Source organism: Archocentrus centrarchus, chromosome 3 (assembly GCF_007364275.1).
Source record: "Archocentrus centrarchus isolate MPI-CPG fArcCen1 chromosome 3, fArcCen1, whole genome shotgun sequence".
In the NCBI taxonomy this organism is placed as follows: domain Eukaryota; kingdom Metazoa; phylum Chordata; class Actinopteri; order Cichliformes; family Cichlidae; genus Archocentrus; species Archocentrus centrarchus.
This window is the reverse complement of record NC_044348.1, coordinates 6,135,344-6,149,298: the sequence shown is the minus strand read 5'-3', so window position 1 is coordinate 6,149,298 and position 13,955 is coordinate 6,135,344. Positions and strand designations below refer to the sequence as shown.

The following is a 13,955-nucleotide window of genomic DNA, read 5'->3' as shown; positions in this document are numbered from 1 at the left end:
AATAGTTAACTTATAGTAAGTTTTAAACCATAAAATTATAGATATAATAAAGCGTCCACAAGTATGGTTAAATCAAATTTAATGAATTCTGTGACATTTTTTAAAATTTCTTCTTTCATGGCAAACTGTTTTTACGGACACATTTCCCTTCCCTTTACTAGAAGAAGATGATGCTTGACAAAGTTCTATCTTTGAATGTTTCAGTGCTACAATATCTCCATCCATCCATTCTCTTCCGCTTATTCTGTTCAGGGTCGTGATGGGGGGGTCTGGAGCCTATTACAGCTGACATAGGGTGAGAAGCACAGTACACCCTGTATAGGTCGCCAGCCTGTCGCAGGGCTAACACAGAGAGACAGACAACCATTCACACCTATGGGCAATTTAGAGTGACCAATTAACCTAACCCCAGTAACTGCGTGGCTTTGGACTGTGGGAGGAAACCCACACAGACACGGGGAAAACATGCAAACTCCACACAGAGAGACCCGGGCCAAGGTGGAATTGAACCCAGACCTAGATGTCAATCTAGCTGTGAGGCAGTAGTGTTAACCACCATGCCGCCTTGCTGCACAACATCTATTACACAATTTTAAAATTGTGCAATTTAAAAAATTTTTTTTAAAAAATCAAACTTTTCATTAAACTCATGTTGGCAGACTGAGCCCTCTTTTTTCCCATCCTTTATTTTTCCAAAGTTTTCTTAAGATAACTCAACATATAATTATATAAAAACCAACAAGTAAAAATAAAATGTATAATAAATAAATAGAACAAAATAAACATTTGATATAAATTTAGGAGGCGTATACTTTGACATATAAACAAACTCAAATTTCAATAAAATTTGTACAGAGAGCCAAAGAAATTCTGGATAATTTACCACAATGTTTTTTGGGTTTTTTTCCCATTTAGCCTAGATCTTTTTAAATTTTACAAGCTGCAATCTACCTGAAAAAGCATTCTTTAAAATTCTGAATAAACGTTTAGATTCTGACTCCATGTCCACTGAGTACAAAAATCCAAATAAAAACTCATCCCACTTAAAAGGTAGATTTTTAAAACTTGGATCTTTAATTAAAATCATTCTGCTACAAAAATGTCACTGACAATGAACTGTTTTCTTTCAGTTGTATTTATTCAGGAAAAATGAAACAATTTCTTTGCCATCCCTTTTCTGGTGTTTTTTCTTTTACTTGCTCTTCTGGAGTTTGATGACAGAAATAAAAATAGACAGAACTCATTAGCATGGTACCACTGCTAGGTCATAGAATATATTAAAATCTGAAGTCATTCTTCAATCAATAATATTTTATACATGAGGTAACTTATATTATGACCTTTGACTATTCTCAATATTACCAACTACATTGTTTGTTTTCTTATGTTAGCACTGACCACAGACAAGCAATACAAAACTAGTGTTAGCTCGCTAGCTTCGTAGCTAACAGTGTAAAGAAACAGCTCAGTGCAATCTAAAAAAAAGAAATCAAAAGTTAAGAATTTTCCTGCCATTGGTACTTCTGTCTGTTATCAACTCATTTTTGAAATCCTCAAGCTTTAGATGTCTTGTAAACAGCTCCTGCTTACCATGAAACATTTTCTCTAGCATCTCCTCTGCTCCTTTGCTTGACATTGGGCACCAACATTGCAAAAAAGAAGCAGCACTGATTGGCTCTCTTGTGAACATTTCAAGTGCCTATTGGTTCACAGGTAGAACTTTATAGTACCAAGTTAAAGCTTGATTTTGCAGATAGATATTTTGTGAATAAAACGCCCAAAAATATATATATATATTTGAAAAGAATCTCTTACATATTGTTGATAAGTGGTCAGCAAATAAGTATATGACAATAACTCAGTTTTGTCAAAAATGTCAGAACCTTATAATTCTAAGGGGACGATTTATCTGTGTATTGGTAACATTTCTCTGTGCACTGGTAACATTTATCTGTGCACTGGTAACATTTATCTGTGCACAGGTAACAATTATCTGTGCACTGGTAACATTTCTCTGTGCACTGGTAACATTTATCTGTGCACAGGTAACAATTATCTGTGCACTGGTAACATTTATCTGTGCACTGGTAACATTTATCTGTGTACTGGTAACATTTATCTTTGCACTGGTAATATTTATCTGTGAATTGGTAACATTTATCTGTGCACTGGTAACATTTATCTGTGCACTGGTAACATTTATCTGTGTACTGGTAACAATTATCTGTGTATTGGTAACATGTATCTTTGCACTGGTAATATTTATCTGTGAATTGGTAACATTTATCTGTGCACTGGTAACTATGCACTGGTAACAGTTATCTATGCACTGGTAACATTTATCAAGCCAGTGATCAAGCCAGTTTGCCCACGTCCTACGATTATAAAACATATACATATGAAAATTATACATGCAATCATATAAGTGTACACAACACTATTTTTCCAAGAAACATTTGAAAAATAAGAAAGTAAAAGATCAAATAGCATTTTTTTTAATGCTTTTCTTAGAGTATTTATGGATCTGTCAGGTTTCCGATATGTGTCCTCCCCCCAATAGGAAACTCATTCCTACACCCCTGAATTATATCCTTAAATGTAGTTACAGCACTTTCAGGAAGACTTCTACTGTAATAAAACTTATTCCCCACTGCTGTGTAATCCATTAGAGTAAATGTAAATGTTATTAAGAAATGATCAGACAGGAGGGGGCTTTCAGGGAATACTGTTAAGTCTTCAGTTTCTATGCCATATGTCAGGACAAGATCCAAAGTATGATCAAAGTGGTGGGTGTTCTCCTCTACCTTTTGAGAGAAGCCAGTTGAATCTAATAATAGATTAAATGCAGTGTTGAGGCTGTCATTTTCAGCATCTACATGGATGTTAAACTCACCCACTATAATTATTTTATCTGAACTGAGTACTAAATCATAAAGCCTGAGAAATTAGAAACTTTGAGTAAGGACCAGGTGGACGATAGATAATAACAAATAAAACAGGTTTTTGAATTTTCCAATTAGGATGGACAAGACTAAGAGTCAGATTTTCAAAAGAAGTGAAACTTTGTCTGGGTCTTTGATTGATTAATAAGCTGGAATTGAAGATTGCTGCTACCCCGCCTCCTCAACCTGAGCTTCGAGCATTCTGACAGTTAGTGTGACACGGGGGTGTTGATTCATTTAAACTAACATATTCATCCTGCTGTAACCAGATTTCTGTAAGGCAGAATAAATCAATATGTTGATCAATTATTAAATCATTTACTAACAGGGACTTGGAAGAGAGAGACCTAATGTTTAATAATCCACATTTAACTGTTTTACTCTTTGGTGTAGTTAAGGATGCTATTTTTTTTTTCTTTTTAAATTTTTAATGCTTAAATTTTTTTATTTATTTATTTTTTTTTTGCTGATTTTTGGTTGGTTTTTTAGTCTGGGAGCAGGCACCATCTCTATGGGGATGGCAGGAAGAGAGAAGCTGCAGAGAGGCATATAAGACTGCAACTCTTCCTCCTGGTCTCAACCCTGGGTAGTCAGGTTTTAGGAGGGTCAGTAAATTTGACCAGATTTCTAGAAATGAGAGCTGCTCCATCCAAAGTGGGATGGATGCCATCTCTCCTAACAAGACCAGGTTTTCCCCAGAAACTTTCCCAGTTATCTATAAAACGCATATCAATTTTTGGACACCAGTCAGACAGCCAGCAGTTCAAGGAGAACTCCTGGTCCAACTGGGAAGGGGTTTGTTGGCTGAATGACCTTGCAGGCCTGAAGGGATGAGGGTCATGTGTTTTCCTTGCCTTGCACGGTATTTCCCATGTTTTATATTGGGTTATATCATGTTTTCTTTCTGACCTTGAGTGACGGTGATGTCTCCTTTCTTTTTGTTCCTTATAGAACTGTTAGACTATCTCAGTTGTGCATTTGCAGGTGGGGCCCAAAGCAATGCACTAGATGTTATTATTGTGTGTATTTAACTCTTTAATATGTATAACTCTGTGGATTTTCTTGCAGCTGATGTTTTGTTATCTTGCTGAAGCAGGAAACTAAGCCACTATAGTTGTTGCTGCACTCAATTAGGGATTGGCTTCCTCTTGAAGGTTTTTAAATTCTGTTTTTAAAGATCAGCTTGTTCAGAATAAAGGACCTTTTTATATATATTGTCTTTTTTCTTCAGCTCATTTGGCCAGACACCACATTTTTGGTACCAGGAGTGAGGTTTCTGCCAAAATTTAGTTTTTTGAGGTTAGTAGTTGTGTGCATTGACAGCTGTAGTGGTGGCCATCATAGAAAAGGGAGCTCAAACAAAAAGGCCTTCTCTGAGGAAGATCTGGAAATGGGGACATCCTCAGGACAAGGTTGTGGGAAAAATCATCTTGGACAAGGACAGCAGCAACAATGTTCAACTGGAGTGACTGGAGAGGGATACTCTGAAACTTTTGATACAGTGCCAGTGTTCCCCTTATTCCAGAGAGGGACTGTGATAAGGAGGAGGAACTTGATACTTACATTATTGTGGATATGTAATCCAAGTTGTCTGAATTGGTGGAATGAATAGGTATTATGTTTACTGTTTTCAGTTGTAATAATAAATCTTAACAGTAGATAAAAAGCTTGACATACTTGAAACCACACTAATGATTATGAATATTCAGGGGATTACCTGATTAGATGAAGTGTGTTATTAAAAATACAGTTATTTTAGACATACCTTTATTGGCTAAATTAAGACTACAACCTACACTGGGTGTCAGGAGGAACCTGTAATTGTGGCTGACGCAGATTTTAAGATCAGCTGAAGCCTGTGTCTCTAAATCTGTTGCCGGGTTGCCACCTAGGGACTGAACTCACAAGTGCAGCCATTGCCTGCTTCATGATAAAGGAGTCTTTAGTTTCATTAACAGCTGTGTTTAATTGTAGTTCTTTTCTTTTCTTTTCTTTTCTTTTCTTTTCTTTCTTTTCTTTTCTTTTCTTTTCTTTCTTTTCTTTTCTTTCTTTTCTTTCTTTTCTTTTCTTTTTTTTTCTTTTCTTTTCTTTTCTTTCTTTTCTTTTCTTTTCTTTTCTTTTCTTTTCTTTTCTTTTCTTTTCTTTTCTTTTCTTTTCTTTTCTTTTCTTTTCGCGGCGCAACGCAGGAGGAACCTTTTACACCGCAGTGTCAGTTTCTTCAGGACGTGATACTGCCACGTACTCGGCCCACTTTGTGCGCATTCTTTATTTCACCGACTTGAAGCAAGTTCTTGCTGTAAGTTTGCCGGTTCCCGTGGCTTAAACCTGAAGGTGTGGAGGCTGTCATTCGGTACAGATGTCGGAGCAGTTGCTGCAGTGGTGTGTGGAACAGTTACACCACAAGTTTGGGTTGGAGGCGTGTGAAGAAATCGTGCAGTAAGAAAATCTAACCTGCCTGTTATGATGTCTGCCAGCTGACTGGCTAACGTAGCATTTGCAAAGCAGCGAGCCGGTAATCTAGGCTGTGCTGCGGTGTGTTTCAATGAAACAGATTATATGTATATGAACATGTCGCCAGTGTAACAGTGTTACCGTCTGTATGTGTTGTCCTTTGATACAATTAGGTAATGTTGACGTTACAGCTATATGCCAGCGTGTAGCTATTTATTAGCTCACAGTGAACCAGCTGTTCAGCCTAACAACCTAGACTAAATTATTTTCTACATTACAACTCTTGAATGTGAGTTTTTGTGTTGTTTGTTTTTTTTTTAAACTGAAGTATTAAAAGCGTACACACCAAAATATGCTGCATGTTAAAACGTGTTATAAATCACATGAGGCAAAAAGAAATAAAAACACAAATGGCACACTGCTTGTTTCTTTCCAGTTTCATTTTTTGGTCATTAATGACACTTTATCTCCATGACATGGTTTTTCATGGTTTAGTATATATAACTGAAGCTGTGAACATAGTTTTCTGTTGAAGTTGCTTTTCATTAGGTAGGTAATGAGCAGCTGTTTTATCATAAAGAGAGTAACCCTACAAAATGAGTGGTTTTACACAATCAAAGATCTTATGTAGCACCTTTGTACTCTTTGTACGCTTTTTACTACAAACCTCATTCACCTAATCACACACATTCATGCAAGACATTTTTTCTACACCTAAACACCTTGTCTAACATTCATGCTACGATGGATGCATCGGGGCAACTCAGGGTTCAGTATCTTGCTATAGATAGATGGCAAGATTGCCAGTCGCCCCCAACATATGAGCAGACCACTAAAATTACTTTAAAAACACACAGATCTTTAAAAGTAATTTATAATGAAATCACAGAGTGTAGGTATTTTTGGTTCAGTGTTCAAGTTGTGTGGAAATGTTATTAAATGACAGTTGTGCTGTTTCCTAGGTACATTCTGTCAATTGAGAAAGCTGAAGAGATTGAGGAGTATGTGGGAGACCTCCTGCAGGGCACTGATGGGAAAAAGGGGCAGTTTATTAATGAGCTCATCAGCAGATGGAAGAAGACCCAAAAACAGGCTGCAGATACCACAGGTCTTTTCATCCTCAAAGAGTCTGTTTTATCAGCAGGTAAGTAACAAATCAGTTTTCAATGTGATAGAGTACATGAAAGAGGCTCCAGTCAGAAGTGCCCCAGTTGCTCTGAAGCAACTGAACTTAATGGTGTCTCTTATATTCATTCATATTGTAGATACACAAGATATGACCAAAGATACCCAGAAGAAGTCTAAACGCAAAGGACGTAACAAACAGGAGGTGATGACAGTGAGTCAAACAGAACCTGAGCCGGAGGCTGTAAAAACCCCCATTGATCTGATGAGAGTGAGTACAAATAATGGCACACCTTTGTTGTCTTCTCACCTGTTTTATGAAGGTAATTTTCATTGATTGGCTACCATAATGACTCAACTCATAACATACCAGTCAAAAGGTTGGACATACCTACTTATAATTTAGTTGTTTTTTTTTTTTTACATTATATATTGTATATGATAGAACAATATGGACATAAAATCTGCGAAATAACACATTGCAGTTTGAATAGTAACACCATAAACAAGATGTTTAAACTTTTGATTCTTGGAGGTAATAACCGTTTGTTTTGCACATTCTTGCACCCCCTACATTGCCTGTAGGTGTGTCTTGGTTATTTGTTCTGCTGAAAAGTGAATGATCATTCCACAACGTGCTAGTCAAATGGGATGGTCTATCACTCCAGTGAAGTTACATGCAGATACAGCCCTTCACAATCTCTGCATCTAGCAAAGACACAGTCAAAAATGTTAACAGTGGATTCATCAGAGAAAGGTACAGATTTCCAGTGATCGAATGCAGGATTCTAGTGAGCGGTTGATCGCCCAATACTGTGCCGGGCTGATGTATCAACATGCCAGGCTGAGAAATTTACAGGTTAGCTATAGGAATGACAATAAGCAAGCAAGGGCAGCTACTAGCTGAGAGTGATGGCACACCTGTTAACCAAATGAATACCACAAAGATACTGCTTTGAGAAATCTAGAATATGCTTCTTTCTTTATAATTCAGGGTATGTTAGTTTTTGATGTCTTCAGTTTTGCACACTGTGAAAAGGGTAAAAATAAAAAGAAACCCACCGAAGAAGTAGGTATGTCCAAACTTGTGACGGGTACCACATCATTTTTATTGTGCTCATGTGTTAAGCTCACGTCTTCCTTTCTACTCCTCTTCATTCGTTCTTCTTCAGATCCAGGAAAATAGTAATACGTCTTCATCAAAGAAGAAAACAAAGTTTGTCAATCTTTATGCTAAAGAGGGTCAGGACAGGCTGACTGTCTTACTTCCAGGTCGGAACGCATGCGATTGCCTTGCCCAAAAGCACAAGCTTATTAACAACTGCATCACCTGTGGCCGTATTGTGTGTGAGCAAGAGGGCTCAGGACCCTGCTTCTTCTGTGGCAGCTTGGTACGTATGTGTTTTGAATCCTCAGATTACATTTTTGTTGTTTTTTTTTCCCCCTCTACTTGCACTAACAGCATTTTCTGATTAAGGTCTGCACAACAGAGGAACAGGAGATCCTACAGCGAGACTCCAACAAAAGCCAGAAACTGAGAAAGAAGCTCATGGGAGGTGAGAATCATAAATGATCAGGACTTATGAAAAGAAACTCTCTGAAAAGGTCATGCAGTTTGGTATTATGAGTTTGTTTTCATTTTGGTGACAGACTTTGGAGAAAGAGAATATTTCGCGCACCAAGAGGCCAAGGTGACAGCCGGGCTGGAGAAGGCAATTCAGCACAAAGACAAACTGCTGGAATATGACAGGAATAGGTATCATAAAACACACAGTTAAGAAGAGAGCTTCACAAGAATGGACAGGTTTACTGCTCTGTGTGCAGTGTCAACACTTTAACGGGACATTTTGATTACTGTAGAAGGTAGTCGTGAAGCTTGGTAATAACACTTATTTACTCCCTCCTTCAACCCCAGTGTCAGGAGAACACAGGTTCTGGATGATGAGTCGGATTACTTTGCCACTGAATCCAATCAGTGGTTGTCACCCGGTGAGCGAGAGAAGCTGAGGAAAAAGGAAGAGGAGCTGAGAGAGCTTCGCCATGCCTCTCGCAAAGACAGGAAGATCACACTCGACTTTGCTGGTAGACAAGTGATTGAAGAGGGAAACGACCTGAACCAGTATTACAACAAGTAAGATAACCGGACAACATCTGAATCACAACAGCAAAGCTGGATTTGTGCTGCGTGGTTGGGTGAAACAGCTGCTCTTTCTGAAATGCTTTCAATAATTTGCAGGTTGGATGAGACCCTGAAGGCAATGAGCACCGAGTCAGTGTCAAAATCACCGGCGTCTTCTGAAAGAAAGGGTAGAAGGCAGGGTCTCAGAGATCTGGTGAACCCCAACATTATGCATTCTGCACCAGAGGTATCTTGTCATTTTTCAACTTTGTCACTTTATGAAACGGTGGGCATTCATACAGATTCTGGTAATGCTTCTAATGAACGCATATTCTAGTGGGTTGATGTTGGAGGCCATGAAAGCCACAAGAAAACGATGGAGAGGGGAGAGACTTCAATGGAGGATGAGGGAAGAGAAAAACGACAGAAGTTGAGGCTCCAAGACAAAGAGCTGCAGGAGATATCTGATGGCGGCTGGTGCCTCAGCATGCACCAGCCGTGGGCCTCCCTGCTGGTCAAAGGCATCAAGAGGCAAGGAGCATGCAGTATATATGTTAAACTCGTGTAGATGCTTGTGTTTTGTCAGGGTGTTGTAATATATGAGGTTACATTTTGTGCGCGTATGCAGGGTAGAAGGACGGACGTGGTACACGTCACACCGTGGTCGGCTTTGGATTGCAGCTGCAGCCAAGAAGCCCACCCCTCAAGAGATCGCAGAGGTGGAAGCCATGTACCGGCACATCTATAGGAAAGGTGCGTATATTATACACAGGAAAAACATTTGAGAATACGCTAATCTATTTTGGCTTAAAAAGGTTTAAATATGGTGCTTCTAAAGAGGAAAAAATGCATCAGTAATGTTTTACTTGGCTTAAGAAAACAGTATATAAATATTTATTTTGAAAATGCCCTCAATAGCTTTTGCATGGTCCCTTTAAAGGCTGTTATAACAACTTTATGTTGTGTTTTGTTATTGGCCTTTGTGTATTTTACTGCCCAGCAGTGGCTGTCCTCTTTGAAAGGATGTACGATGTATTAAGAGCAAATTTACTTAAATGTTTTATAGCACACTGTAATGTAGTTTTGCCAGAAATAAGTGTATTTATTGTAGATTTATCTTCTCCTGGGCCACAATAAAAAATCAATAATAACATAAAATAGTTGATTTGTAAGTTTGTGTTGTTGATAGAAATGATATTAATGCTAAACTGGGCTGTGCGTCGTGGTGGTGTTATTGAAGTGATGTTGATCCTGTTCTTATCTCTGCAGAGGCCAAGTTTCCTAAAGACTATCCCACTGGCTGCCTGTTGGGCTGCGTCAATGTGACTGACTGCCTATCTCAGGAGCAGTTCAGAGGACAGGTCAGTGAAAGATGTCGAACTATTGCAAAAAAAAAAAAAATGAAACGCTCAGGCTTAACGATTCTAAATGCTTTACATTCACTCATGAGTGCTCAGAAATGTTTTTAATGTATGAAACGTCTGGAGCTGGATTAAAGATGTGTATTTAAATTTTCTAAGACAGCACGCCCTTCATCATTTGTTGTGGTCTGAGGTAGTTCTAAATTTGTTTGCAACAGAGTATAAAAACATTCACTTAAGACAGCGGTTCCCAAAGTATGGGCTGCAGCCCCCTGGTGGTCCGCGAAGGTACTGCAGGTGGGCCGCAGTAATAACAGATAATAAGTTTGAAATTACTCACAAGTATGCATAGTTACATATTTATATAAATGTAGTTATTTATATAAAAAGAGAATAAAAACTGGTAAAAGGAGGTTGTTAGTTTGTGATATTACTCATTACTCTGACATAAATTTACTGCTCTTGTATTGAAGTTTGTGTCCCAGGGGCAAATGGGTCACATATTGGCATTAGCACTTTACATATGACTGGGTAGCATTAGCAGTTTATAGCCAACAGCCTGTGCTGTTTGTTTTCTTTTTATCAAATTTATCGGACGCTATGGGATAACCACAGGAGTGGGGGTTTTTTGGTTTTTAAGTGGGCCGCAGCACTCTTGACTTTGGGAACCACTGACTTAAGAAAATGTTGATGAATTCCGGATTTGTACACGAAAAGGTCGTATACGGGGTTTATACAAAGATTTGTGTATGCACACTGCTTGTGAATGACACTCAGATTATCCAAGAATAAAAGTATGGAGGTGGAAATGAGCACTCTCAACAAGATCCACTTTAGTTTACAAAGTAATGCAACCCATTTTGCTGTTTTGCAGCTGTTGGAGATGATTGAATTTTCTGATTTCTGTAATTCAGTTGCCATCCTCCTCTCCATGTGAGCTTTGGAGTCAGTGCTAATGTGAAGCAAAAAACACAAGAGTACCTAATTTATATTAAGTTAGGGACAGAGTTTTGCAATAAGTCTTGCTGTTTAGGTTTTAAGTCAGCTCCAGTTACAGTAGTGGTTGTAAAACATTGTCATGAAAATCTAACACACATTCACACTGGCCTGTTGGGGTGTTTGAAATCCCCAGTGGGGGATTTTGAGTAATGAGGTTGATCTCAAGATCTACTACTGTCATTTCTTGGGGAGAGCAGTACCGTTTAGCACTAGTCGACTGTTCTGTGTGATGACGTGTAAAGTTGGTGCAGTACCACTTCCTACAGGCCAGAGGGCAGACCGCACCTTTTCACCAGCAACTCCCTGCCATCTCACAGTGTGTCACACTAGAGGCAGTGCGCACCACAGAAACACAAATACATTGTCAAAATATACCAGATACCTCCCACCAGAGTGGCGGTATGGGCATTTTACAGTGGCACCAGTCTTCGTGTATATTTTGAATACTTTCAGAGAAGAATATGATTACACTTGAAGTGAAATCCACCCTTAGCCCACAGTTTTAGAGTGGCTCTGGTTTGTCTGTGAACATATGCCGTGGCAGAGAGTGTTGCTGCTCCATTAGGAGCATGGTCACCGCTGCCTTGTAGGACTAATAAACTGTTTACTTGAGTTTTTGCATCTAAATTAGTTGAATTAATTGCAGTTTTGCTGGATATATAAGCTGGAAAATGCACCCCACTTTCCATTAAAGCATTATGTGGATACAGAGCGGCTCTCCGATTTGCTGTGAATGGAACACATTTAAACCTAATTGCATTGCCATCTTCATGTTTGCTGTTTTGCCCCTGGCTTCGCAAGACACTTCTTGTCTGGAGTCATTCTTTTATAGACTATTAAATGTGTGTATTCTGTGTTATTATAAAACCTCACCAAGACACAGTGTTTTTACCCTTTAATTTTTCACCATTTGGTGCATGCCTTTTTTTAACTTTATATTCTGTTCTGTACACATCTGCCTGACATACTCCGTAGTTGTCACAGCACACCTGAAAACACTCGCATCCATACGGGACAGTCTCATAAAAATTATTTAAGCAGGGAAATCTGTCAAATTCTACACATTGCACAAACCTGCTCTCACCCTGCAAAGCTGCAAGCCCTCGTGCACATGTGCCAGCTTTAACGATAAACTAAAGCAGATCACGTTTGGAATTTGCACAGTCTTTTGTTACAATTAAAAAAAAATACCAGACCCATGGAAAAAAGCAGTAATCTTCTTTTGGGTTGTCGTGATTCTGCACACACACAAAATGTCTCCCTGCATAAAGACAGATGCTGTGTGTTTGATTTAAAAAAAAAAAAAATATATAAAAATAGCCTTAAAAATGTGTCCTGTTACATGGTTGCATTCTGACTGCTGGGACCTGTAAATCTAAGGGCTTTCCCCTTTTGTACTCTGTCCTCATTCTCTCCTCCACCACTCATTCCACCCAGGGCTGTAAAATCATGTTTGCAGGCAGTGTGGCTGCCCTTTCATCCTGTGAAAGGGTGTGTGTGTGTGTCTGTGCGTATGTGTGTGTCTGTGTGACCACTTGCACAGAGCAGCCATAAATAACACCCCCACCTCACACAAGGCCCCTCAGAAAAAAAGAAAGCACATGTAGAAAAAAAAAAAAAAAGTGAAGCAACTAGAAAAGAATAACAGCACCAAATGCCTAATGATGGTGGTGAAGTGTTAGTTACTGGCGCACTGGAGTCGACATTTTGGAAAAAGGGAAGACTTTTAGCGGCTCTGCAGTTGAATCTCGATTCCTTTTGTGTAAGTAGAAGAGGGCATGTTGTGCTAGTGCATAGTAGCACATAGCTGTACTGCTGGGATGGGAGAGTGGGTGAGGTGTAGGATTTACTGTCCTGTGCTGGCAGCTGTGGGTGGTTAAAAGAGGGGGGTGGTGAAGGACAGACAGCCATTATTCTTCAGGCTCTTCTAAATCTGTCTCTTCATGATGTATGAAATATTCAGGGAAAGTGGAATGTGGGAAGATCAGGAGAGCATGAGAGAAACAGTGTGGACTCACAAAAATGCAGTAAATGTTTTCAACACTTAAAATGTCACCGATTTGGTGTCATTGCAGTTGTTCCTCAGTTGGGGCACTGTTGCACAAATCAACCCTGAAACCCTGCTGTCAGACAGTGCAGCAAGACCACCTCAGGCAGAGCAGGATTTCCATCTGCTTGACTTGGACCAATTCCTTCCCTCATTAGAAACTGACTGGTGTATTGATCCATTCTCCCTGTAATCTCTCACTCCTCCCAGCTCCCCATCCCCCCCTTAGTACTGATAATTGGCCAGCCATTATGATCTGTATTCTCTGTCTCCACTCCTACCCCCCAGTGCTCACTCAGCAATGGGTGGAGATGTATGCCTGACCTGCCTGCTGCAGAGGGGGTTGGGATAAAGATAGGTATGTTACAGATTGAAAATGGGAATGTTTTTTGCTGGGAGAGGCTAAGCGATAATTAAAAAGCATCAGCAGAGAGGATTGCAGGCAGTGTATATGGATGTTGCAGATGCTGTACATTGAACGTGTGAATTTAAAGCTGCTTTCAAAATTGTCAAAAATAATGACTATATTTTAAATCTGTTTATCGGCACATTCGCATTCACGTTCTCTGTCTTCATGAAGGCTTGCAGCACAGGCAAAGGCACATCAGACCCCATGTGGAGCTTGAATCACACATCTACTTACTCCTGCAGTGAAAAAATTGATTGGATCAATCCACACTCTCATTTAGTGTCTGATTTGCTACCCTGTTCCAAGGCCAGCTGCAGAGATACATGTCTTAGTGAATACAAGTCAAAAAAAAAAAAGGTCTTGATTCATATGCCTGAGAGGACAAGAGCTTCACCTTCAGGGTGCTAATGTTGAGCATACTCACTGTCACACTTTCATTATTTGAATAAAGCAATAATGTTTGTAGTTTAGGCTTTGCCAAGTCCAAAAATATATTTGGGTT

The 13,955-nt window shown here is 39.2% G+C and overlaps 1 protein-coding gene across 1 annotated transcript in view; it reads left to right on the top strand.

Moving 5' to 3' along the window:
• Positions 1 to 5,189: 5,189 nt before the first annotated feature.
• The window catches only part of trip4 (thyroid hormone receptor interactor 4), an 82,344-nt gene continuing 73,578 nt past the window's right edge, over positions 5,190 to 13,955 (top strand). Inside the window, exons 1-11 of the mRNA XM_030725873.1 lie at positions 5,190 to 5,378; positions 6,356 to 6,537; positions 6,659 to 6,789; positions 7,691 to 7,909; positions 7,996 to 8,074; positions 8,169 to 8,274; positions 8,434 to 8,649; positions 8,755 to 8,884; positions 8,975 to 9,168; positions 9,266 to 9,390; positions 9,907 to 9,998. Coding sequence (XP_030581733.1) covers positions 5,299 to 5,378; positions 6,356 to 6,537; positions 6,659 to 6,789; positions 7,691 to 7,909; positions 7,996 to 8,074; positions 8,169 to 8,274; positions 8,434 to 8,649; positions 8,755 to 8,884; positions 8,975 to 9,168; positions 9,266 to 9,390; positions 9,907 to 9,998 — 1,554 coding nt within the window. The 5' untranslated portion in view covers positions 5,190 to 5,298. The remainder of the gene's footprint in view (positions 5,379 to 6,355; positions 6,538 to 6,658; positions 6,790 to 7,690; positions 7,910 to 7,995; positions 8,075 to 8,168; positions 8,275 to 8,433; positions 8,650 to 8,754; positions 8,885 to 8,974; positions 9,169 to 9,265; positions 9,391 to 9,906; positions 9,999 to 13,955) is intronic.